Source organism: Callospermophilus lateralis, chromosome 3 (genome assembly GCF_048772815.1).
Source record: "Callospermophilus lateralis isolate mCalLat2 chromosome 3, mCalLat2.hap1, whole genome shotgun sequence".
Lineage (NCBI taxonomy): Eukaryota > Metazoa > Chordata > Mammalia > Rodentia > Sciuridae > Callospermophilus > Callospermophilus lateralis.
In genome coordinates this window covers 11,921,327-11,946,992 of record NC_135307.1, presented here as the reverse complement: position 1 = coordinate 11,946,992, position 25,666 = coordinate 11,921,327, and the positions used below count along the sequence as shown (strand labels likewise).

At 50.6% G+C, this 25,666-nt stretch overlaps 1 protein-coding gene across 1 annotated transcript; it reads right to left on the bottom strand.

Annotated features, from left to right (window-relative positions):
• Positions 1–11,909: 11,909 nt before the first annotated feature.
• On the bottom strand, positions 11,910–18,241 carry Serpina11 (serpin family A member 11). The gene is made up of 4 exons (XM_076847989.2): positions 17,599–18,241; positions 16,108–16,381; positions 13,439–13,586; positions 11,910–12,139 (listed from the first exon to the last, which is right to left on the bottom strand). The coding sequence occupies exons 1-4, from the start codon at positions 18,239–18,241 to the stop codon at positions 11,936–11,938; spliced, it is 1,269 nt and encodes a 422-aa protein (XP_076704104.2). The 3' UTR covers positions 11,910–11,935.
• Positions 18,242–25,666: the final 7,425 nt, after the last annotated feature.

Genomic DNA, 25,666 nt, shown 5'->3' with positions numbered 1-25,666 from the left:
AGAATGGAATTAGTACCCCTAAAAAGAGGCGCCAGTTGGCTTCTTCACCTTTTCCACCAACAGAGGATATGTGCTGGAGCAGACACCAAATCAGCCTTGACCTTCCCAGTTTTTAGGACCGTGAGCCACACATTTCTATTGTTTACGAATTACCTAGTCTAGGTTATTTTGTTATAGCAGCTGGACCAGATGGAGACAGACTGCTTTAACAAGTCACCGTAGATGGGTGGCTTAACCAGCAAACACTCATGGCTACAGTTCTGGAGGACTGACCCCCAGGATCAAGGTGCCTGCAGACCTGAGGTCCTGCTTCCTGGTTGGCAGGGGGCTCCCTTCTCTGGTTTCCTCAGGTGTTGAGGACAGAGGCAGGGAGCCAGCTCTTGCATCTTCTCTTCCAAGGACACTAGTCCTATTTGCGAGGCTCCACCCTCATGACCTTGTCCCCACGCATGGCCCCTCCTCCTAACACCATTGCATGAGGGGATGGAACTTCAACATGTGCATTGGAGGTGGCGGAGGGTTACAGTCTACGACAGCGAGGAAGACCTTCCTGGGTGGCTAGACTTGAAGAATATTTCTGAGAATCTTGATGGTGAAGTGCTGCCTTCCGTTAAAATCCCGGCACAAGTCCTGAACACCCAGGGCCACAACATATTCCAGTCCTGAGCCCTGACTGCCAGGCAGTCGCCCACAGCCTTCCTCGGCCACCCTGGCACACTCTGATCCCAGCTCTCCTGTCTCCCTGTTGGTCTCAGTTACCCACACCTTTCCCTCATCACCATAGCAACAGCTGCCGGAGCTGGGGACCAACAGCAAAGGTTGCCTCTGTGCAGAGCCTGCAGGGACTCTGGGGGAAGGGAAGGAGGATGGGCCTGGGAAAGACAACACGATGCGTCAGACGTCACTTTCCCGTGTCATATCTGAGTACACAACCAGTGTGACTCCACATCACGTCCAACCACAAGAGTGGGAAGTTACACTCCATGTATGTAGGACACGTGGAAATGCATTCCACCGTCCTCAGTAACTAAAAAGAACAAATAAAAATAGAATTAAAACGGTCACAAGAATAAGGTCACTAAACTCTTCAGTCTGGGGAACATGAAGCCTGAGTCTGCAGTCCCCTGGGTTATCCTGACCTCCATGACAGGTCTCTGCAGACTCCCTGACCCCATGAGGATAATGAGCAGCTCTGCTCCAAGCTGTCCCCTTCTTTGCCTGGCACCGCTGACGCGCTGTGACCTTCTTGTTCTTCCTATGAAGCCAGAAGCTGCTGATGTCATTTGGGAGCACTTAGGTGGGCAGTGGGGACACCGTTCTCCTGTGACCATCCTCACTTTAGCTCCGTACCTTGTTCTGACCTCGGTGTGTCTCCACCTGCCTTTCAGTGAAAGATGGTGAGTTGAGCCGTCTGACGGCAGGGACCATCTGTACTTGGTGACCTTTGATTTTTGTACTTGGTTATCCTGCCAAGTTACAAACTTCTCTGTGCCCCAGTAATCTTGTCGCTGTGAGATGATGTGAAGATGGGCTGGGAGGTCGAGCCGAGCCCACATCCAGCAGGGAGGGCCTGGGATACGACAAAGCTCCTCCACCTGAGTAGCTGTTGGGGCCACAGCAACCTCTTTGCCTCCCACCCAAGCCTCCTCCAGCCTCTCTCAAAAATGCATACCACCCACATATCACCATCTCAAATCTTCACAGTTAAATTTCCTTGGAAGTATGGAGTCTAAGGCTCTCACCACAACAGCACAATGGGTGTAAAGGTGACTGCCCCACCCACAAGGCTGGATCCCATCCACCCCACTGATTTTCCCCACTCATCGGCTCTGGGTCCCACGGGACTTCCAAGTTTTTTCAAATACAATGGCACAGATGGTCTCCTTGCGTTTGGTTGGTTTTCTTCCCCTCAGCACCTGGGTATCTTCTTTGGTGAAACGTCTGTTCACATTTTTTGCCCCTATTTCGAATTGAGGAGTTTGTTTCCTATTGTCTGGGGCCGACGGTTCCTCATAGGCACCGCCATCTCTTTCAGATCAGCAGACACTGGCCCGATGACGGCGGCGCAGCTTGTCTTCGTGGGTTTTCATCCTTTCCTGGATCCTGGCTCAGTGAATCTCATTATCCTGCTGGGTTTCCACTGCTGTAAGGAAGACACTTGAAGAGTATGGAATCCAGCTATTTTCACTGTCTTTGGTGGGAGAGTGGGTTCAAATTACTTGTTCTAACGTTATCAGGAAAAGAAGTCGGGTGGTTTTTGTTGTTGTTGTTGTTTTTTCCCCTTAATTTGTTTGCTTTTGTTTTGTTTTGTTTTCCTTATTCAGTTAATTTTAGCCAAACAGTTAAGGCTGGTTTTTCCTGAAAGGTGAGGTTGTAGGGGAAACAAAACTTCTCTTTATGACTTTGTGAGCCTATATACCCCTGTGTATCACTCTTACAATTTAAAAAAATACGGCTAAAAATACAGAGACAGTATTTCACAGGGGAGCACGGTGTTGGGCACACGGCATTACTGTGATCCTCTCCTTGGCTGGTTTCCTCTTAGGTTTGTTCCCCTGTCACCACAAGGATGACTCTGCCATTCCGTGTCTTGCTTCCTGGGGCTGCAAACCCTCCTCGTTCACAAGCGCCCCACACCCGCTCTCCTTTCTCACTGTGCAGCCCCGGATTAAGGTGTGGCTCAGGTCTGGTCCTTACCAGGGTGGGAAGGAATCTGTCCATCCCTGGGAAGACCAGAAGTGACAGGAAACTGAGACACGTGGGGGTGCCCTGGCTACTCACCGTCAATGGACCCCAGAGCTGTGGGACAGCAAGGAGTCAGGTGGGTTCAGTCACGGGCCAGATCTTGGCCCATTCTCCTGGAGTACGATCTACCAAATGCCACATCTGTCGTCTCCCTGTAAGCATGACAGTGGCAGAACCTGAGACCCTGGAGAGTCCTTGCTCCTGAGAGTCTCAGAGAAACTCTCAGCTCCTAAGCACCGACCCTTTGGCTGTCTGTGGAAGGTGTGCGGGAGATGCCCCAGCTTTCCCCGTGGTCCGCCCTCCCCCCTGCATCTCCCTGAGGCCTCCTTCGCGCATCCTCCAGGATCCCGATTTTCTGCTCCCCTTTCCATTCAGTTTCGAGTTCTGTCCTGTTTGACATTTGTTTTTACATTGAAAACAACGTGAAGCTAAGGTGGAAGCCAGAGAGAAAGCCTAAATCATGACAAGTGCTTCTGTGACGTCCTCTGTCAAGGCAGGGGCCCATTCTGGGTGCATTTCATAGGGGATGTGGCAACCTCCAGGGAATGCCCTCACCCAAGCACAGCAGGCACCTACTTTCATGTACCTAACATTTATTCAGCACCTGCTGTATGCCAGGAATGTTCTATGGCATTAGCACGTTAGCTGCAATATTCCCTCCCGAGGGAAGCGCCGTGTGGTGGGTGGAGTGGAGGGAAAGCCCAGGGCATAATGATTTGCAGATTTGTGTGTGAGTGAATGTGTGTGTGTGTGTGTGTGTGCATGCGTTAATCTAGATTTTTATTTATTTTTTTTATTAACAATTGAGTTTCTTCGTTATTTCAATTTCTTAAAAAAAGTGATCTATGATTATGTTTCTTATGCCAGTTGACCATTTATAGTCTTTCCCCTATAAGTTCACACTTAAATACACACATGCTCCGAAGTCCCGGAAGGGATCTCTTTCAACACTTCTCCTTTACACCGAGCGTGATGCCAAGCTTTCTCAGTAGGGGGCGCCGGGGAGGCATTGTGGGGCATTGGAATAGGGCTGTGTCTGTGAGAGGACACCTGCTGGTGTGGACGGCACCAGTGTGGTGTGGCAGAGTGGATCAGAGCGGATGAGAATGGGCTTTGGGACAAGGCGGAGCTGTGTTTCGCTTCTGACTCCGGCACTCATTATCCCTGGGCCACCTATGTAGAGTGTGCTGTGGTATGGGGGATCCCCCTTCCCCATTCATTCCGTTGGCCACTGTCAGCTTGTGACGTGTTCCTTTATGACAATTGTTCTACACTTAAGGGAGTTGTCTTGCCCATTTTACAACCTCTTGGGAGGGATCCACACCAGTGATGGCTTGATGTGGGGGTTCCCAGGCCCAGTCCCTTTGACTTCATCTCGCACGTCTCTACTTCAGGGTGCTCTGCGAGGTTCAATGTGACTATGGCAACTGCATTGGAATTCTCCTTCTGTCCAAACCCTCTTCTCTTACTTCTTCCTCACAGTTACTCCCGAGAGCATTCCTTAAGTAAACTTCTTGCATGCGAACCTCACAGCGTGTTTTCCAGGAACCTGAATTGTAATGGTAAGTTATTGGACCACTCTGAGCTGCTTTCGTTTTACCTGTAACAAGAAGTTTATTGCAAACATGTCCAACATTATTGTAGGGATTAGGGATACTTTATGCAAAGTGCTTGGCAAGGTACCAGACAGATAGCACTCAACAGAGGTTGGTATTAAGAACATCAATAAATCAGAGGCATTATTATCCCCATTGTGCACACAGGACCAAGGAGGCTTAGGAAGTTTAAGTACCTTGCCAATGCCACATAGTACACAGTGCAGCTTGGATTTTTGTTTCTGCTATTTCTATTGCCTCTTGGTCTTTGATGCTGGGTGGTACAAGTTTTGAGAGAAGTTTTCGTTAGAGCTTGAGGAGGCCATTGGGAAGGCATGTAGCCGCTTGTCTAAGGCTGATTGAAAACCTATGGTGATGAGCTTTAAAGACCCACAGGAACAATGGCTCCATGTTAAACTTCTATGGGATGGAACTAAAGAACAATCCAGCAAGTATTTAAAGAAGTTCTGGATCAATCATTGCTTGGATGTGCCAATCAGGGGCAGGAAGTGAGAAGCTGAAGCAACGCACTTCCAAGAAATTTTAATGCTCCTCAGAATTATTTCTACCTGCTTGCCAAATCCTTACAGTAGGAGGAAGAATCCATGAGCATTTTTACAATCCACAGGCAGTTTTTCCTTTTCTTTTTCCACTTCAGGACAATGGAATTTCCTTTGTGAAGGACTCTCCTGAGCCCCTGTGGTTGAAAGTAGAGGGACATAAAATAAAGAACAAAATGATAAGAAATGCTTGCTGAAGATTGGGACTCTGGCTCAGGGATGGAGCACTTGACCAGCATGCAGGAGGCCCTGAGTTCCACCCCCGGAACCTGGGGTGGGCGTGGGGGGGGACTCACAGGAAGTGACAGACGAGGTAACAATCAGAACACCTCAGTGAGCCAGGAGGGTGGGTCGAGCTATCAGCTCTCAGCAGCTGTGCCTCTGGTGTTATTGTCCCCAAGACACTACCATGAACTGAAATCCAACCATCTGTCTTCAGGCAGGGCCAGACCCTGGAGGGAATCAATGCACCCCCAGCCTTTTCCCTGCCTGCTCTCAGACCCTGCTCAGAGCCACGCTGTCACCCAGGTGGCTCTGTCTGCCATCTTGCATCCCACCAGCAGGAAGCGGGTTCTCGCCTATCTGCCTCTGCCCCAGCATGTGGCCTGGACAGTGTGCTAGACTCGGGCCATTCTCAGGGGTGCACTGTTATATTCCAAGCTCCTTGCTGTGGTGTGCATTTCCCTGAGGACACATGACATGGGTCTTCTTTTTATCTGCCTGTCATCTGTACACCTTCTTTGGTGCGGTGTCTGTCAAGGTCTTTGTCCCTTTTTGTGTCCTTGTTGAGTTGTGAGAGTTCTTTGTGTACGCTGCAGGACAACCCTTTATCAGATAAGCCAGTAGTTTCTCCAGTCTGTGGCTTGGTTCTCACCCTCATCGTCCTGCCTCTCACAGGGCGGCAGGTTTAGTTTTCATAAAATCCAGCTTGTCAATAGCTTCGTGTGTGTAACACGCCCTTGGTGTTCTAAAAAGTCAGCTCTGTATTTAAGGCACCTACATATTTTTTCTAGTTCATCTTCTAGAAGTTTCATAATTTCATGTTTTACATGTAGGGCTGTGATCCATTTTGAGTTAACTTTTTGATGATTTTCAGGTTTCTGTCTAGTTTTTTATTGTTTTTGTTTTTTGCATTTGGAGGTCTGTTGTTCTAGGACCTTTTGTTGTAAATACTCTCTTTGCTTAATTGTGTTGCTTAGCTCCTTTGTCAGAGACCAGTTGGCTATGATGAGTGTTTACTTGTGGGCTCTCTATTTTTCACATATTCCCACCAAGATATGCTCCCTCACCACAGGCCCCAAACAACAAAGGCAGCTGATCATGGACTGGGACTTCCCAAATTGTGAGCCAAAACAAACCCTTTATCTTTATAAGCTGATTATCTCAGGTATTTTGTTACAATGACGGATAGTGAACACAGCATTTTTCCTTCACTGTTGAAATCAGGGTTCAGAATTCTAAGTGAAGTGTGTATGTGGGGGGGCACTTTTTCTCTCAATACTTTCAATGTCTTTAAATGTTTTATTCCACTATTTTTGCTAGCATGATTTCTAAGAAGAAGTTAGAAATAACTTCTATCTTTGTTCATTGATAGGTAACTTTTTTCTTTTGACTTTGGTGAGTTTTTCTTTACCTTTGATTTCCTAGAGTTTGAAAGTGACATGTCTCGGTGTAGACTGGAGTGACATTTATTCTGCTTGGTGCCCACTGAGTTTGCTGAGTTTCCCGGCTTGGTGTCTGACATTCTTGGGGACATTCTCAGTCACCCCTGTTTCTTTGGTTCTTTCCCTCCTCCTCCTCTGTCTGCTGTACCCACTCTGCATGGTCATCTCCACCTCACCGGGTATCCTACTCTGTGTGTGAGTTCTCTCTGCTTTTCAGCCTTAGAAAGTTCTGTTGATGCCTCCTCAAGCTCAGAGACTCTTTCCTCAGCCCTGACCTGCCTAGGGTCAGCAATTGAAGAGCACCTCACTCTGTCGCCGTGTCTTTGATTGGCAGCGTTTCTCTTGGGCTCTTAGCACCGCCACCTTTCTGCCTGGTTTGGCATCTGTTCCTGGACGCTGCCTCCTTGTTAGAACTCTGAGCCTATTAGACTGATTCTTTAGATTCCTGGTCTGATCAATCCTGCCATGCCTGTTCCAGATGCTGGCTCTGCCTCCTAATTTCATGGTTTTTGCTCTTAGCATAACTTGTCATTTTTTTTCTCAGTAGCTGGACATGACACCCCAGGAAATAGAACCATGAATGGGCCTTCAGGGACATGGCAGCAGGGGAGTGCTGGGGGCCGTGATGATGGCCCCGTCTTTCAACCATCTGGTGCTCCAGACTGTGGACTTCCCAGGGGCTTGTGGGGTCCTCCCTCCTCCTCGGTGGGTGGGACAGGTGGATGGCCAGAGCCAGCTGGAGTTGAGCCTCCTTCCCCAGGCAGGCGAGGCTCTGATTCCCTGGCCTCCCCTGAAGGCAACCCTGAGGGTCAGGACGAGGAGTGATTTTTCACAACGTCCCCCTCCATCTGCTGGAAGCACAGGGATCTTCAACATTCACCGTGAGAACTCGTCAAGCTCCCGGAGGTAAAATCATAAAAGTGTGGGATCCCCGAGGCTGATCCCCCCAGTATTTAACACTTGAGAGTCTTTGCACGGAGCCTCCGGGACTCAACAGCTACGGGTCAGGTTTCCCTACCCCCACAGCTTCTGCTCATGGACTCAGCTGTGGTCAGTCGTGCGTCCCTGCACCACCCACAGGTCTCTCCAGCCTCCCTGCGTCCTCCCCTGTCTCACAGATCCCGGAGGAGCTCTGGATCTCTCAGTCGGTTCAGCTTTTGACTGTATTTCCTAGGAGGAGGTGGAGCCTTTCCATCTCCTTATGTGTCCAGCTGGATGACCAAGGTCCTTCTTGGTGTTTAAAAATATAAAAACAACTGAAGAGTCCACCAAAGGAGAATTTCAAACGAAAAACACATGCCACCCCTAAAAAAAATGGAATGTGAAAGTCATTAAAATAATATGACAAAGAAAGTCAAAAGCATTTATCACAACAGGATCCCGTCTTGTTAAGTATTTGTGTATTTTAAAAGCATCACTTGTATTTCTATAAGAAAAAAATATGTAACCAAGAGCCGGTCAGATGTGTTCCTAGGTGTGCATTTTTGGATGACCACAGTTTACTTTTGACGTTGCTGTCGTGGCTTGTACAAGGGAGTACAATGGTCACGTGTGACTCGTGATTAAACATCCACAAAGGCAGCTTTTGTCGAGTGAAAAGCCCTCACTGCCGAGTGGCTGTGTCTCATTCCTGAGCCACACAATGGGTGGCACCACACCCATGACATCACTAGCCACGGCACCCTCTGCTCCTCGGGGACAGCTCTCTGAGGGATGTCAGTGTCTTGACCAGCAGTTTCCTATTTCTCTTGCTTGCCTGAAACCTTAGTCCCAAACTCAGAAGCCACTTGTTCAAATCATTTTGTCAACTTGGCCAATGAAGTTGGATATCCTGGCACATGACCTTCAAAGAGCCATTGGGAGCATGGATGGTGAAGACAGGACTTCTGCACACTCACACCACAGAGCAGGAGGGACTGTGTGAATACAAACCCAACTGGCCTTAGATTCCAAGAAGGCAGGAAAAATGCATCTCTCTGTGCACACAGAGCTCTGCTGTCTCCTGTCCCTGAAAGCTCTGGGTAGCTTAGAACTTTTTCTCTTTGCATCAAAAGCCAAGAACTGAGGTCTGAGCTCAGGACACACAGGCAGGGCTGATTGATGACATCCATTTCTGCATTTTAAAATACTTCTTTTAATGCTCTTTTTTGGTGCATTCTTATCTTGTGTTATATTCTTCCAAATTCTTTCTAGGGATTCATGCAGGTCTCCTGCAGTAATGTAAACAGACCCCATCCACCCGTGCAGGTAGAGCTGCCGGGAGGATTTCTGGCATTGAGACAGAGGCCACTGGGGTGGGGTGGGAGAGACACTGAGAGCTGTCGGATGACTCACCAGTTTCCACCTTTTCACAAATGCTGGTATGTCCTGCAGCTGGGCTCCTGTGAGCGGCCCTGTGTCTTGTGAACACAGCTCTCCTGCACCAGCCTGGAAGTGTGTCAGCTCCCTGGACCCTGATGGCCCCCTGCAAAGCCCCAGGCCCGTGCTGAGGGTGGGAACTGAGCTCTCCCTGCTCTCCCTCCCAAGGTCTCTCTGCATCGGCTCCATTTTCTTTGAACATTTCACCTGTGTCCTTAAATGACTGATCTGTGACTTTTGGGCTGTAGTTCTACAGCTCTGTGACGACAGCCACAAGCTCCCAATTCCAAATTGCCAGGAAAGGTGTTGAATGGCCCAGCCATCTTCAGAGCAGGGACACACAACTCAGGGGTGGTGAGCCAATGGGTGGTTACCCTCGATCAAGCCCCACCCCTGGCTCCCTGCCCCTGCTCAAGGCTGGCAGGGTCCCTGTGCTGGGGACCTGGATACATCCAAGACTCGCTGCTCAGTCCTTGGAGAGAACAGCGGACCTGACAGGACGTGGCCCTTGGGTGCTATGATTCGTCATGTTGCCTTCTCAGTCTACACTGCCCAAAGCCCATCCCCAGGACCCCTTTCTTTTCTCTGGTATCAATTATTGTTTGTTGCATAACAAACAACCCCAAAATGTAATGGATCAAAGCGATGGACATTTGAGGACATATTGAGCTCATGAACCTGAAGTCCAGCTAAGCAGTCCTGGCCTGGCTATGGACTGTGGTGGGTCAGCTGGAGTCACTGGCGGAGGATGGCCTCACCCACAGTGTGGCAAGAGGCTGGGGGTGGGGGCAGCTGAGCTGTATGCCATTCCTCAGCAAGCCAACCTGGATTTGTTCACAGCAGAAGCAAGGCTCCTGCCCTGGCTCCTCCTCATAGCTCTGTCCAGATGCCTGGGCCAGTCTACCCTTAGCATCCTCAGAGTTTCTTTCCTTCCAACACACACAAGAGTGTGGACCATATGCATGCCTTTCTGGGGTTCCAGATTTAGTAAATAAAATTACAGGACACCCTGATGTTCAAATATTAAATAAACAACAGCAGAAATGTTTTGAGTATAAGTAAAGCTCAAATATTGTATGGGACATACTTATACTAGATTATTGGCTGTTAACTAGAATTCAGGTTTAACTGGATGCTCTATATTTTATCTGGCGACCCTACCCTCTTATGACCCTCATCAACCCAGCCTAACAAGAGGAGGGGGCCGCTGACTCTTCCAAGGCAGTAACCCCCTGCAACTAGCAGGGGGCAGGGCTCGCCTTTGGTGGTGGGCGATGGGTGTGGGACCAGCATCCCTTCAGTACACTGGCTCTCTCCAGGAAAAGGGTGTGTGATCAAAAGTGGGCTGCAGCTTCCTGCTATCTGAGGGCCTCTGATTACTCTGAGAACCAGCCTCCTCCCACACAGAGCTCCACAACAGACTCACGCCATTCAGGGTTGCCCTGTTCATCTTGCTGGAGATGCCGTTGAAGTTGGGGGACCTCCCAGCCCAGGCTCTCTGGGTGTTACTTAATCACTCAGGAACCTGAATGTTTTGCAGACACTCCCACTGGGAGCCTGCAAGCTGAATCTGGGGCTCGGACATGGGAACGTTGCCTGAGCCTGCTGACCCGCAGACCTGTGGGTTGAACTGGATGTGCTCTCTTCTCGTCTCTGGCTGTCCCTACGCAGGGAGAGGTCGACTGTCCCCTTGCTAACGCCTCCATATACTACCACAGTGGGTCAAGCTGGCCAGGGCTGGCCGGATCGCCCTTCTCTACCTCTGGGGGACGGATTGCTTTCTTACCGGAGTCACTTCCCACATTCAACGTGGGCACAGGGTAAACATATTCCTCTCTCTCTGCTTTCTGTTTATGTCTCTACCCTCCCTCCTTCACCCACCTGCTCCTGGCTTCCCATTTTGGATCATCAGAGTGGAATGACCCAAGATTTGGGTCAATGGAGGAGGGTTTTGTAAATGATCTTGGTTCAGAGGCACAGCCCGGGGTTTAAGGAACCTTGGACTTCCACTTTCCTTCTGCATATTGTTCCTACGTGACCACTGGGACACTGCTGGAGAGCCAGGGCTGGGGACTGCAGTGGGACAGGGTGTTTCCAGACCCCACCTTCTTATGGTCTTAGAGAAGACTGGTTTCTAACACCCCATAAATAAAGACAAACACACTTCTCTTCAATGCTAAAAGATCCAGAAAAGAGGTCAGAACATATCTTAGTGCCTGGGGTCCCCTCTCACAGTGGAGGGCTCTGGTGGATAAGTGGACACCCCATTCTTGCTTCCTCCGCTGGGTTCAGATGGTGCTCCTGAGGGGCACACCTGGGATGGGGGTTGAGCTTCCATCTCTAGGGGATGCTCTGTCTCCACTGAACACAGCCCCCCACTCACCTCCACCCTGTCTGCATTGTCGTCCTGCCATGTTGACCGTCCTGCTTCCCGGGCCTGGGGCTGCCCCTGGACTCCTCTTGTCCCCTTGCTGCTTGCGTTTGGCCTCCCCCAGGCTCACCACCACTGCACTGCCCCTCCCCCCCCTCCATGGCATGTGGCGGGGAGCCCCTCCCCGGGGCCAGCCTTCCCTCCAGGTGAGACAACTCCTGAGCAGTGACAGCTCAGAGCACGTCATGTGGCTGATAGTGCAGAACAGCCACTGTGAAGGGGGAGGTGTCTTCCTTCCTCCTATGTCCTCTGTGCCTTTTATTGTGACCCTTACCCAAAGGACACTTGGAAAGTGCCTGACACGGCGGTGGCAACTTCTCCTGGAGGCCACCACACGAACGCTCTCGTCATTTTCCAACTTTCAGCCACAGTTAACTCCAGAGCTGAGCGGATCGGAGGGCGCGTGGCTCGAGCTGCTCGCGGACTCGGCCTCCCTCCTAAGCAGGGCTCCTCAGGGTTCGTGACACCCAGGGCCAACTTTATTAGTACCTTGCACACCCACGAGCTGGTCTGCCCTCCCACAGTGCAGGAGGCCCAGCCTTCCTGTTGGTGGGGGGAGAGTCCCTGGGACCTCCCACCCCGTCACCCTGCCACTGGGTTCACGACCTTTCCCAGGAAGAGCAAACTCTGGGTGGTCACCTCCCAAAGCAGCAGCAGGAAGGGCCTGTTGAAATGGGCCTGGGGGACCCACGTCGTGTTCAGGGGCGGGGGCTGGGAGAGGAGGCCAGAGGCGGCCCCTGCCTGGGTCCCCTTCTCATTCATGTCCACTGCGGCCTTGTGTGACACCTAGAAGGAGGGAAGAGACAGAGACGGCTCAGTTCGGTGGTCTTTGAGGGCAGAGGCTGCCTGCTGGACACTGGGGAGGAAGCCACCGGATCAGGCCCCAGGGGCCCTGCCTGCCTAGGAAGCCGCTCCAGCCTTCGCTCCATTCCCTTCTCTCTCCATTTTCTCTCTCCTGAGGGTGCACCACCACCCCCTGCCCACAAGTGACGTCACCCTCAGGCAGAAAGACAAAGGGGCCTCAGCCTGACTAGGGCCGCCTGTGTTCTCTGGGCTGCAAAGCCTCGGGCCCAGGCCTAGAGGCCCCAGCCCAGCCCACCTCGGGGGTCTAAAGAGCTCAGGGTCACCCAGCCCCCCACTGGCTTCCAGGAGAGGAACTTCCTTTCTAACCTCATTCCACACAACTTCCCAGGAAGAAAGGGTTCTGAGCCTTTAAAAGAAGCTGGATTTAAAAAAAAAAAAAAAAATGGCCTTGATGTTGTTTCCTTTTATTTCCAAAAGGTTCTAGGAAAAGACAAGCACTTAAAGGTACTGTGCAAAAGCCTCTTTAAGACACTTGACTATTTCTTTTCCTTCTTCTTCACCCTCCTGCTGCACCACGAAGGTGCATGTGCACGCACACACACACACACACACACACACACACCCACTCCATGCCCCTAACCAAAGTTCAGAGAGGGGCCTTGACTGTCTCCCCATTCCATGGACCGGGATCATGAAAGTGGAACCCAATCGAGCAAATGGCCTGGGCACTGCCATGACACAGGCCAGGCATGGGGACAAGTGTTAATGAGCTGTTGCACTTTTTCTCTTGCTTTCCTCCTCTTCTGTGAGAACAGAAGAGGACAGGGGCTTCTCCTTTCCCCTATATCCCTGAGGGAAGCAGTCATGGGAAGCAGATATGTAGCTCATGTAGGGGTTGTTTGTTACCGCAGCAAAGCTGAATGATATACCGCCTGTTTTTGTCCCACTATTACCCATAGCCATAACGAAGGCAGGTAGAGTCCCACAGCTGCCCCAGTAAGAGGACATACTAGGAATCAAAACAAAGCTATCCCACACCTGGGAAAATTATGGCCCCAGGAATCACCTCTAATGAGTACCTGCTCTATGCAGAACACTATTCCTGCACAGACAACACAGATCTAGGAGAAGGGGAGGTGGGAAGGGAGTTGTCCATGAAAGGAAGCTATAAAGAATGCGATTTTGCAGGCCCCGCATAGGGAACAGACTGGAGGACTTGATTTCCCAGCATGTGAGAAGGGAGTGTCCCTGCATCTCACCCGTGCACCTCCACTGCCTTACCCTGGAGATGGTCTTGTTGAGCCGCCCAGTGATCCCCGAGAGGTCTGCTTCCAAGCTGAATATGCTGTCGAGCCCGATTTGGGGAAGAATCTCTTCCAGGTTATATGTGGCAGAAACGGAAAACCTCGGCAGGTGCAAGTCGAGCAGGCTGAAGAGAGAATCAGAGAAATGTACCATCTTGTAAGTGTTGCCCTTGCCCTTCTCTCGGCAGCCTGCTCCGTGGAGGGACAAGTGTTTCCTAGTGTGGGGGGCAAGCAGTCCTCCGTGACACACCTGCTGTGGGGGACACTCCACCTCCTTAGACAGAGCTCCCTCGCTGCAGGCCTCATGGAGTGTCTGGGGCTGGACCTGCAACGGCTCCTGACATGGCCCCCTGTCCTCCTCTTTATCCCCTTGTGGAAGGCTCTCCGGAGTGGCGTTTTGAATGGCTTCACTGATGGGATCCACAGATGGCTGTGCGAAGTCAGTGCTGGTAACATTTCCCACCCCCACATCTCATTCACCTGCGATTTCAGTGGCTCAACCTCCAAACCGTGTCCTCACTCCATCTCTTGGCCTTCCCCTCGCCCAGGCCACCACCATCTCCCCACTGTCTGAAATGGTGCAGAGATGCCCACTCCACGGGCTGCTGTGAGGATCCCGTGGCACAGCAGGTGTGCAAAATGTGAGTCACAATGAACAGGTAACTCCCTCCTGCAACTGGGCCTCCTGGGCTATCAGATGGCCACACTTCCTGGGGTCAACTCAGAAGATTCTTCCCACCCACAGTAAATCCATTCTTTTCTCCTTGGGATTATTCTTTTCTTAATTATTGGTTGATGATTGCCAGGGCACCTATGGATTTGACTAGTTAATAACTAATTTGGAAACTTATGTCTCTAGAAGATCAATCTTAGGTTGATCATTATTGTTACCAGTTTGATCCCTAGGCCATAGGAGGGTCCAGGGGCTAACTGAAGTGGAAGGACATCTTGGCCTTCTTGACACATTTTTCACAGCGAGATCTTGGGTGGGCAAGGCCCAGGACATTGGTGGGGGAGAGGTGGAGGGGGAGGGGGACAATGAGTAGAGTTTTACTCATTTCGAGAAGTCAAAGCAAACCCTTTTTGAGGGAAAACCTACTCAATCCAGAAGATTCTATGGTACTCCCTCCTGCAGTGGGGGAGAGGGGCAGGCTCACCCTGTGGGAACCTAAAACTATGGGGCTGGAATCCGGGTCTGACTGGAGCTTTAAGGGGTTCAGAAAATTCCTTAAATCCTGGCCTTTCCCCTCGACAGCATCTCTTTTACTGGGTGCTTTAATTTCTGCCCCAATATAAAATGCCCTCTCTCTACTCTGATACCTCGGTGTGGGTGGGGCTCTGAGAGAAGACACCAGTGGCACAAGGAGGGACTGGCACCTACTGGGTCGTGGCGATGGGTATGAGCTCTCCCCTTGAATCTGGGTGGGGTTCGTGACTCTCCAGCCAGTGTGACACGGCGGGAGGGACGCTGCTAACTTATGGACCTAACCCTTCAGAGGGCGCGAGCCTTCACTTCCTTTCAGGTCCCTTCCCTTGGAGCTGCGAGGGGCCACACAGTGTCACACTGAGCTGCTCCGCTCAGGCTAGCCTGCGGGACACACTGCAGGAAGAGAAGCCGGCCCCCGGATCCCCTCCAGCCAACCCAGCCCAATCCAGACACACGCGAAGGAGGCTTCCATGGCTCCAGCCCAGCCCCCATCTTTCCCAGGAGTGGGAACCAGGCGACAGCAAGGGGCAACAGCTGGCCTTCGGGCTGCTTAGTGTGGGGCCGGTTTCTTTGCAGCTAAGGTATCTAGAATTCAGGACCAGATTCCATCCCAGGTCGCTCCATAAAGGAAGACGCATCCTGAGAAGGGTGGGCCAGTGAGGGGGACCTCGGGAATCAGAAGAAGCTGAAACCGCAGTGACGCAGTGACGCAGTGACGCAGTGACGGAACCACAGTCTAAAAGCAAGTGAGAGGGGACAGCATTCCCCTTTCCCACCCCTCCTTCCCCGCCTCGGTCGCCTTTCTCTATTCCAATATTCTCCCTCTTCCTGAGATTCCTGCCAGACGCTCTCTGTGCCATTGGTGTCTTCTTGGTCTTTCTGTCCAGCTTCTGCGTGTCAGAGAGAACCTTTGACCCTTGACTTTCTGAGGCTGACTTAGTTCACTCGGCGCGATCTTCTCGGGTTTCATCCATCTGCCAGCAAATGCCGTAACTTCATTCTTCATGGCCAAGTACAGCTCCACTGTGGATATATACCACATTTTCTTTACCTAATGATTGTTCTTAATGATCGTCCTTTATCTGGTATTTTGGTGACACCTTATTATTGTGTGATATTAAATTACTATGTGAAGAACGAGGGAAGCCAGGGGAAATGAGATTGGGGTCAGGACACCCGGTGGAGGGATCATGGTCCACATCCCGTGAGCACTTAGGTTCCAGGTATCAGTCTAACTATGGACTCAGTTAATCCTCCAAGCAATGCAATTCAGGAGGAATCAAGTCCTCAGAGGAAACCTGAGGCCCAAGGAGGCGAGAAAATTGCCCAGGATCCCAGAGTCAGTAAAGGGCAAGACAGAGTCAAACTTGGAATTTAGCGTTTGGGGACAGGAGTTGACCAAGACCTGTTCTGCCAGAACCCTTCCATGTGGCACCTACCTGGGCAGGAACAGCTGTCCCCACTTTCTCAGGGTCTCTGGCTGCAGAGCGGCCTCCACCTGCCTCATCCTGCCGGGGTCAGGGAGCACCAGCAGCAGCCAAGCATTGCCACTGTACTCTATCTGCAGCACGGTGCACGCCACCTCCTGGTCATAGAGGAACCTGTGCATCTCCCTCTGCTGCATCATGGGGACGCGGAGAGAGGTCCTGTCATCCACGGAGAAGTTTTCCTGCTTCCGGGTCTGGTAGCGATCGAAAGGATGTTTCCACTTGGCTGGGGACACAAGATCCATAACACATGAGCACACGTCCCAGGAGAGCGGCTCTGGGCGGCTGTCTACAAAGCCCCACTGGCCTGGTGACTTTCCCTTGGGTGTGTAAGTGTGAGGTGAAGAAGTAGCTTGGTTGGGGGCAGAGCCAGGAGGCCAGAATCCAGGCCAGGGCTTAGCCACTAGAGTGTCAGCAGAGTCTGAGTTCCAGGGGCCTATGGTTGGTCTTGCTTTCAGAGGAATTTAGTTCTCGAGACCACAATGCATTCCCATCCACTAAGCACCTTCCATGGGTGAGGCTTTGTCTCTAAATCATCACAAAAATTAACAAGAAACAAGTGTCATCATCCCCTATTCGGGAATGGGGAAACTGAGGCTTGTGCATTTCTGTAAACATGCCATTTACAAAGCCAGGAAGTATCTAAGCTGAGATCAGTGGCCTGATTCTGACGGCACAGCTCAGGTTATTTCCAAGCCACTTGAATAGGCCCTCAGCCCAGCGACCCCTAGATGACCAGCTTATGCAGAGACCCTCAATCAATGACCAAATACTGCAGATTCTACTTCCAAAGCCACAGGTTTATCAAGGTTAGCATCACTTTGAGAAACGCCTAACTTGTCTTTCCCCTCCCGTCCTTACTCCAAACCATTTCCACGCTGTATCCAGGCTCGTCTTGCTCCTTTGTTTTTTTTAAATCTGGGTCTCACTGTCCTGCCTGAGCTAGTCTCAAAACTCCTGCTTCCTACCTCAGTCAAGTAGCTGGGTCAGGTCCCACCTTCATGCCCAGCCACACTTGCTCTTTCCAAACAGACGCGATCATGTCACTCTACTGTTAAGACTGGAATTCCTGGTCTTTCTTTTCTCTGAAACTTTACCTGAGCAGATCCAATTCACTCTTCAGGTCTCCACTCAGAAGCCTGCATTTCTGGGGAGCCTCCCCTTGCTCCCCAAGTCTGCATGGATGCTCATCTCCTCCGAGAGCTTCAGGGCGCCTACACCCACCTGAAAGCGTGAGTCCCTCTGAGCTCTGTTGCCACTACTTGCTTCCAACCCACGTGGGACATGACCTACCCAAGGGTAGGAAAGCTGTCATTCACAGATTTTCCCAAGAGGCTAAAAGCATCCCCCAAGGCTGGCAAAAAAATGTTTGGTCACCTCTCTGTGGTGACAGTGTCTACTCACGGAGGAGGAGGCAGTCATTGTGTCTGAGCGAGCCCTCACCTTTGAAGAAGATGTAGTTCAAGAGAACCATGAGTGTGTCCTGGCTGAACTGCGGCAGGCCGTCCGTGACGTGCCCGTAGGTCTGCTTTCTCACGTACTCATTGATCTGCCTCCAGGTGGTAGTCGGATCCGAGAAGTTGGCAGAAAAAGCAAAAGCGCCATACAGCTCCTTGGTGCTGTCCAGAAAGTGCTGCAGGGGCTTGAGTCGCTTGTCTAGGAACAAGGAGCTCCCTACTTTTAGTTCAAGTTTGGGGCTGGGCAGGTCAAGAGTGCGGAGGAGGCTCTGGAAGCCCCGGTGGACATCGGCTGCTGGGGTCTCCGTGAGGTTGAAGCCCAGGCCCTCCAGGATCTGTGTTGAGGTGTCACCTTGGGCCCCAAGGGAGAGCAGGGCCAGGGTGCTGGAGAGGCTCACGGGCGAGAAGAGGATGTTTCCTGGGGTGCCCGCCGCCAGCCGCTTGTATAGGCGCAAGGCAAAGCTGGTAATGGTGGGTGTGACTTTGTGGTAGGCAGGAGCTGGCTCTGAGAGCTGATGGCTGGGGGGCTGATGTGCCCCTGGGCTCTTATCTCCATGGGCAGGAAAGGGCTGACAGTGGACAGAGGCCAGGATCCCGGCTCCCAGCAGCCACAGCCTAGCCGGCCCCATCCTCTGAAAGCAAGAGGCGAACACGTCAGTCTTCCTCTTCACAAGCGACTTCATCTGCCCCCCTGCTTGCCCAACAACCTCACCATTCAGACTGTCCCACAAGGGTGCCATTGGCACACTGCAGGGGACAAGTGGTAGATGACAGTCCTCCCAGGCTTGGGGAAGACCAGCAGCCCTCTCTCTGCTCCACGTGTGATAGAGGTTTTTGAGTAAAGGACTCCGGGCTACAAAAAAATCTTCCATAGTTTATCCTGCTCCCCTCCCTGCCTCCCTCCCTTCCTATCTCCTCTACCTTCTCGCCCTCTTTCCTTCCTCCTTCCTTCTTTCCATTTCCTCTCAAGATCTATCTGACTCAAGAAATGAACCCGGTATTGAATTTCTAGTGGGGAGAAGAAAAAAATCCCAATTCCCAACCCCACAAGCTTCAGGTCCAGTTGGAGTGGCCTGCACTAGTTAAATGAGCTAATGTATATGTCACTATAAATGGAGAAGAGGGCTGTGGAACAAGTGGTCAGGACACTTGGTCAGTGACAATGAGTGGCACTGGGCCTGCCTCACACCTAGGCACAGCCTTGACCTAGAATTTCATCTTCCAGAAGGAAAAGGATGATGTGCAAAGCCTCACGTCAGCCCCACGGGAAAGAGGAGTCCCTGGGCCCTCCTGATGCTTCCTTAGCTGGATGTGAGGGTCACCCACCGGGTGGCGCAGATGAGAGGGGCCCATGGGTGAGGACAAAGCGACAGGACTGATGGGTCCTGGGAGGAGAGGAGGGAGCATGGATCTGTCTCCACGTCTCCACCAAGACTCTGCTGTCTGCAAGGCCCGACGTTGTCAACGTGCAGTGGCTGGAGCCCCCATCTTTGATTGATGTGGAGGTTTAGGAACCATCTGTTATGGGTAGACTTGTTTTTTGCTCCAAATTTATACGCTGAACCTTCAGCTGCTAGGACCCCTGAAGGGGATCTTGTTTGAAAATAGGATCATCACAGATATAATTTGTTAAGATGAGGTCATTAGACTAGGCTCTTAATCCAGTATGACTGGGATCCTTATAAAACAAGAGCTTTAGGCACAGAGACACACGGACAAGGCAGACTGCAGGTGGTAGCCTACCAACTGAGCAAAGCCAAAGACGGCCGGCAACCACCAGGAGCTGGGGAGAGGCCTGGAGCAGACTCTTCCCAACGGCCTCAGGAGGAGTCAGCTCTACCCACCCCTTGATTGTGGACTTCAGCTTCCACAGCTGCTAGGTAAAAGCTTCTGTGGTTTAAATGCAGCACTTTAACAGCTTGTTAAAGCAGCCCCTGCAGACGAGTACAACACCTCTTAGTTATAAGACATGCTGGAAGAAACTCTGGTCCACCTCTAGGGGATACTGGGGGTGCAGGAACAGGAAGACCCCTGGCTTCCGGGCAGGATGTGCAGGGGAGGGGCACCGTGTCGCGCTGTGTCTAAAACCTTCCTTTCCCTTTCAGGTCCCCCTGCCCATGCACAGACCCCTGGATCCTGCAGACCCTGAAGTCCTCCTGCTCCACTTGAAACCACCCTTTCCATTGTTCCTTCAGTGGGGGCCAAATTCTGACCTCCTGGTGCCTTTGTGGTAGATTGTCCTGGAAACACTGGTGATTTAACCAGCACTTGAATACTCTTTGCCCAAACTAATGACCTCTGGACAAATTACAGCTGTAGCGGCAGTGCTGGGAAGAGTAGCGTTCCAGGTGGCATTAGGCCCTGGTGTCCTGAACACTCTGCCCAACCACTATTCAAAGCCCAGCTGCCGGGAGGCACGGATGCTGTCTCCTCTGTTGTGTCGAAACGCATTTGCTGGTCAAAGTGTGATGGGCACTTTTCCAAGGTCATGTCCTCCCTCCCTCTGCACAGCTCAGTGGGGGAGGCCCAATGACATTTCCTGTACATTTCAGATTTGCCTTTTGATGGGAAATTTGTAAGATGCAGAACAAATTAAAACTTGGTCTGTCCCTGGGTAAAATCAGAAGCACAGCAGTGACCAAACTACTTCTCATTTATTCCTTTTATGCCATTGAACTCAGCACCGTTTTCTGCCCCTGTGGCACCCCAAGGACTTCCCAACCTGCAAAATGACATCTACTTCCCAGTGGGGCCGGGGTTGCAACCAAGGCTCTGCAGGCACTCACTGCCGCGCAGTGCAAAGAAACCTCCTTCACACGGTGTCAGTTTTTGAAAAATGCAGGCAAAGTCCCCTCCCAGGCAGGGCAGGTGAAGGCTTATGCGACAGACACACAGAGCACCTAACATAGAAAGAAGGTGATAGGTTTTCTTCCCATCCACCAAGGCTTAGTGCAATGACATCCAGTTCATTTCATAGCTCCTTTTCTAGGAAGATCCCAGAGGAAAACGAAGAACCCTATCCATTCATTACAACATTTCATTTATTAAGTGTTTAGAGGGCTGGGGATATTAGGTACGTTGCATCACTGTTTTTCAGACAGATGGGTTTGTAAATTATGGAGTCGGGATGGGAGAGGTGGGGGTGGGTAGTGTTTCTGGTCACATCGACCACAAGAAACGGGGGTGCTCTTGGCACTCAGTGGGTGAAATTTGGGTACATGGAAGCTTTAAACTGCCCAGAAGGGTCGCATGCAGTGAAGAATGGTCCTGCCCAAATGCAGGTGGCACCTGCGTTGTGTCTTTTTTTCTCAGTCCTTCTGAGAACCCTGAGGCACAAGGATTCCTAGCCCAGTTGTCCATTTGGGGAAACTGAGGCTCAGGGCAGGACAAATACTCAGTAAGAGGCAGGAGAAAGACTCGGGTCCAGCTCAGGGCTTCCAAGCATGCCTTTTTTCCCATCACAAGATTTCTAGTAAGTTTTGTCCTTTGCTGTGGTCTTATCTGCCAGGAATATTCGGAGCTCCTCTGTCCAAAGTCTTGGATGCCAAAGGTCATTGAAAACCTGAAATTCTAACTTGGAGACTCAGAAGCAGTGCTCATTCCATTCTAACTCGAGGGGACTCACTTCTCCCACCCCTACCTGTGAGGCCAGAGATGGAGAAACAGAGAACTAGAGAGCAGGAGGGGGATAGGGCGTTGACAGCCGCCTGCCTTCCTTCCCAGCAGGAGCCCAGTACTCACAGAGCCTTATCACCAAGCCAGGCCCAGGTCCTCAGCCCGTACGTCCTCCTGCCACAGAAAAGTGGTGTTGGAGACCCAGCAGCCTGGTCAATATTTGCCAGGTCAATTCCTGGAACTAGTGTGAAGACAAGCACAGCAGGCGGGAAGGGCTCTTCTGTTGATAGCTCCCATCCGGCCGCCTGTCCTCAGACAAGCTGGTGGTCTGGGGCCCAGTGGGTCTGAGGTGCTCTGATGCTGGTGAGGTTCATGGGGCCTTTCTGCTGGACCTTGTGCCTGTCCTTTGAATTAGCCAATCGCCCTCACCAGAAGACAGGGAGTCCATCCTCCACCACCACACCAAACTGTTCTGGTATTTTACCAACATTTTAAAGAAGGATCACACACAGAGTGGGGTTGGAAGAGGACTGGAGCGAAATTCAGTAAATAGAGCAAAGTCTTCCCTCCTGCTATGCTGAAAGCCCCATAAAGTGGGCCCATGGACGCTGGCTTACTGGTGTGTCCCAAGATCCACCAGGAATTAAAGGAATGTTTCTTAGAGATGCTCTTGATGATAGAATGGAGGTGTCTTTTTTTTTTTTTTTGAAAGATTTTTAATCTCCAAGTTGCTGACAAAGAGCATGTCTTGTTCATTACTAGAAAACAATAAAACATTATTATTAAGAAGTAGAATTAGTGGGCTAGGGTTGTGGCTCAGCAGTAGTGCACTTGTCTGGCATGTGTGAGGCACTGGGTTCAATTCTCAGCACCACATGTAAATAAATAAAGGTCTATCAACAGGTAAAAAAAAGAAAAAAAAATTTAAAAAGAAGTAGAATTATTTAATTGTGCAAGAAATCTTGTTATTCAAGAAAAGCTTGTTATTCACTTTTCAAGTGTGAAGTTTCCCAGGAGACTGAGCCTGATTCTCTGAGGGACGGAGAGGAGGTGTCTATGAGTTTATGTTTGTAAAACTCCCTGATCAGATGCAGCTTCCTCATGCAGCCGCAATGGAAGTAGCCAGTCCTGTCTGGTCCTAATCTGATGCTGAATTTCCTCCGCTTGGTGGTCTCTGAGCGGCTCCCAAGGTGATTGACATCTTGACTCATATCTCACAAGAGACCTGAAGCTGTCTCAAAGGCCCCATGCCCAGAAACAGCTTGTTGTCCTAAGCTACTATCAAATTTGGGGGTGACTTCTTATGCAAGAAGAGGGTAATAATAGAAGAATTTGTTAACGTGGGTCTTCAGGAAGAAGTTAATAGGAGGTGGCAGAGATCATAATCCATTCTCTGAGGGAAAAAAATGTGAGTAGTTTCCTATGCAGAGGCTCCAACCAGCACCTCCAAACATCCGACTTCTCCCGTTCACTAAGTGGAGGTGACCCCCAGATGACCTGACTGGGAGAATCACCCCAGCACAGCCTTCGTCCCCTCCTGTGAGGCTGTGACAGCTCCTGCCACACTGTTTACATTAGGGAGACTCTTTCTTCCCTCCAGTCCCTCTCCCTGAGCTCCTGCCTCCTGTGCTCACCTGCAGGCTCTGCCACCTGGAGAGGTGTCTGCAGGCTGGCAGGGGTAGGCTGAGCTCACTCAGGTGACAGTGCTTCTGCTCCTGGTGTCTCTCACCGCTCTCCTGGGGCCAGTGGGATAATCTCTCTGGGCATGATGCCCGAGAGTGCAAAGTTCAAAAGAGCACACAAACATGCAGGGTCAGCCACAGCTAATGGGGTCACAGGGAGAGGTGGCCTCACTCCAGAACACTCTCACTTGTCAAGCCAATGCCGCCGGATGTCATTGCCATTTCAACCTCTTCTGCCATGGTTTGGATTTGGAATGCCTCCCAGAATCCCAAGCGTGGAAGACTCGGTTCCCAGCGCAGCAGTGTGAGGCTTTGGAAAATGATTAGCTTAAGAGGGCTCTGGCTTTACCAGTAGATGAATCAATTTGATGAATTATAATTTGGATGGACTCCTGGCAGGTGGTGGAAACTGTAGGCAGGTGGGGTATGGCTGGAGGAAGTAAGGTCACGCGAGTTGGTGACCACTTCTCATGGTGACCCTTGCTTCTTTCTCTTGCATCCTGGCTGTCAGGAGCTGAGCAGCTTTCCTCTGCCATGCTATTCTGCCTCCCCTCCCCTCAGACCCAAAGCAATGGGCTGAAACTTCTGAAACCGTAGGGTCAGGCAGCGGGGACCAAAAGGAGGCAGAATGAGGCTTTATGGAGATTTCACTCCTGGTGAGACCCTCCAGACCAACAGGGCGGGTTGGGGAGAATCGCGTGGTGGGGCTCAGCCGGACTGGAATTTTTATTGGGCTTAGGGCAAGAAGGGAGGGATTGGGACAGGAAAGGGGGGTTTTTAGAGTCCCTTGTCCTACTGGGGTTGGTTGGGGGAGTTTGCTGAGATCCAGCATTGGTCAGGAGACCCTGCTGATTGACAGGCAGTTCTGTCCGCACCTGATTGGTGGTTCTTTTGACGGAAGAGGGTTTTTGCTGTGACTATACCTAACTATGTAGTTCAGAAGCCTTTGGAATCAGTTTATGGAAGAAACTGGAAAAGTTTGAAGATGCAGGCTGGAGAAGTCTCAGAACGTGGAGCACTTAAATGGGTGATTCTGGTGTAAGTTTGGAAGACCACAATGCTGATACCCACGTGGACAGTAAAGACTGTGCTGAGGTTTCAGAAGGGAAAGAGGACCCTATTGGGAACCGCACTTGAGGCTATTCAAGTGTTACAAAGAACTTGCCTACATTTTGCCAATGTCCTGACACTTTGTGTCAGGCTGAATTTAAAGGTGATGGACCAATTAATGTGATGGAGAAAATTTTAAGGCAGCATAACATTAAAGCTGTGACATGGATATTGCTGGTGACTTAGCCAGGATTCCTGTTAGAAATGGAACCAGAAATCAGAGCATAAGGTTTTAGCCATTTAGCTAGAAAAGTGTCTATATAATTTGGACCAAGGAAACTGTTCTTGCTGATAAGATTTGTGCCATTTAAGAGAAGTTAAGGACTTTGAATGGACACAAAAGGAAACATGCCTTAAGGACATCTCAGTAAGCAGCAGGATTATCCCTGTCACAGACTCTAGGGCATAAAAGTAAAAACTTTTTTTAAAGACTTTGCTTTATGAAGAGATTTCTGGGGTGACCTGGTCCCAAGATTAGTTGCACTGAGCTCAGCAGCCCACATACTCAAAGGCCACTGCAACCATGGTCCAAGGGGACCTGGCTACTGCTTCTGCTAGTGGCAGTTCTTGGCCTCATATGCATGGTGATGGTTTTACAGACATAAAGAATGCAAGAGAAGGGGCTGGGGTTGTGGCTCAGTGGAAGAGCACTTGCCTAGCATGTGTGAGGCACTGGGTTTGAGTCTCAGCCCTGCATATAAGCAAATATATAGAGATCCCTCAATAGCTATAAAAATATTTTTTAAAAAATTCAAGAGATACAGGGTCACTGCCCCCCACCAACAAGAAAAAAAAAAATTCTCCATTTTTTCTCAAAAATCTTTCCTGATTAAAAAAGTTATGTGCCCTAACTCACTCCAGCCATACATCCCTGTACTTAGGAGGAAAACCAGGAAAGACCCTCCCAAGCTCCCTGCCCTGAAAGTTTATTTCCAGAGATGGTCAAACAAGGTGTCCCACCCCCACACCTTCTTGCAGTGCAACTTGTCTTTCCTTATCAAAAGTTGGATCTCTCTCTTCCTCTCAAATCTGGGCTTGGCCCTAAGACTTGTTTTGATGACTAGAATGACATCAAAGTGACACTGTATAACCTCTGAAGTTAGTGAAGCCAGATTTAAAAATAGGAAGTCAGTGTAGTTAGGTAAATCGGGTCTAATATCGAGTAAGATCCAAAATGGAGGCCATTGAGAATGAAGTCCGGAAAAAGCAGAACAATTCTTGGAATGTTAATGTCCCCAAGGCCCAGAGCCCATCCCAAAGAAGTGTTAATAAAACAGCACCCAGCAAACTTGAAGATGCTGACTCAAAAGTCCTTCCTGCCCAGATTACTCCTTTGGCCCACCTGTGCCCCACTCTTGACAGAACAAAGGACAGGAATGTGACAGGAATGCGGGAAAGATAAAAGAATGACTTAGTTATAAAAAGGGGAGACTTGGGTCCCCTCCGGGAGAAGTCTTTTCTGCTGTCCTTTAATAAAGCCTATATTTTCCACTCTGACCTTGCCTCGGCGTGCTTCTCTGGTGTTATTCTTCAACATTGGGGAAGCAAGGACTCGTCACAGGTCAACAGTGGTAACATTAGTCTGAATGGCATGGGGCTCCTGTTTTCGCCCATTTGGAACACTTCTTGGTGGGAGTCAGCCACCAG

Bases quoted from the DNA above. Each gene is read 5' to 3' on its own strand.
- Serpina11 (XM_076847989.2), bottom strand. From the start codon at position 18,241: ATGGGGCCGGCTAGGCTGTGGCTGCTGGGAGCCGGGATCCTGGCCTCT. The intron at 16,382-17,598 runs GTGAGGGCTCGC...TTGTGTCCCCAG, and splicing joins GAACTACATCTTCTTCAAAG to CCAAGTGGAAACATCCTTTC. The intron at 13,587-16,107 runs GTAGGTGCCACA...TTCTCTCTTCAG, and splicing joins GGACAGCTGTTCCTGCCCAG to CCTGCTCGACTTGCACCTGC.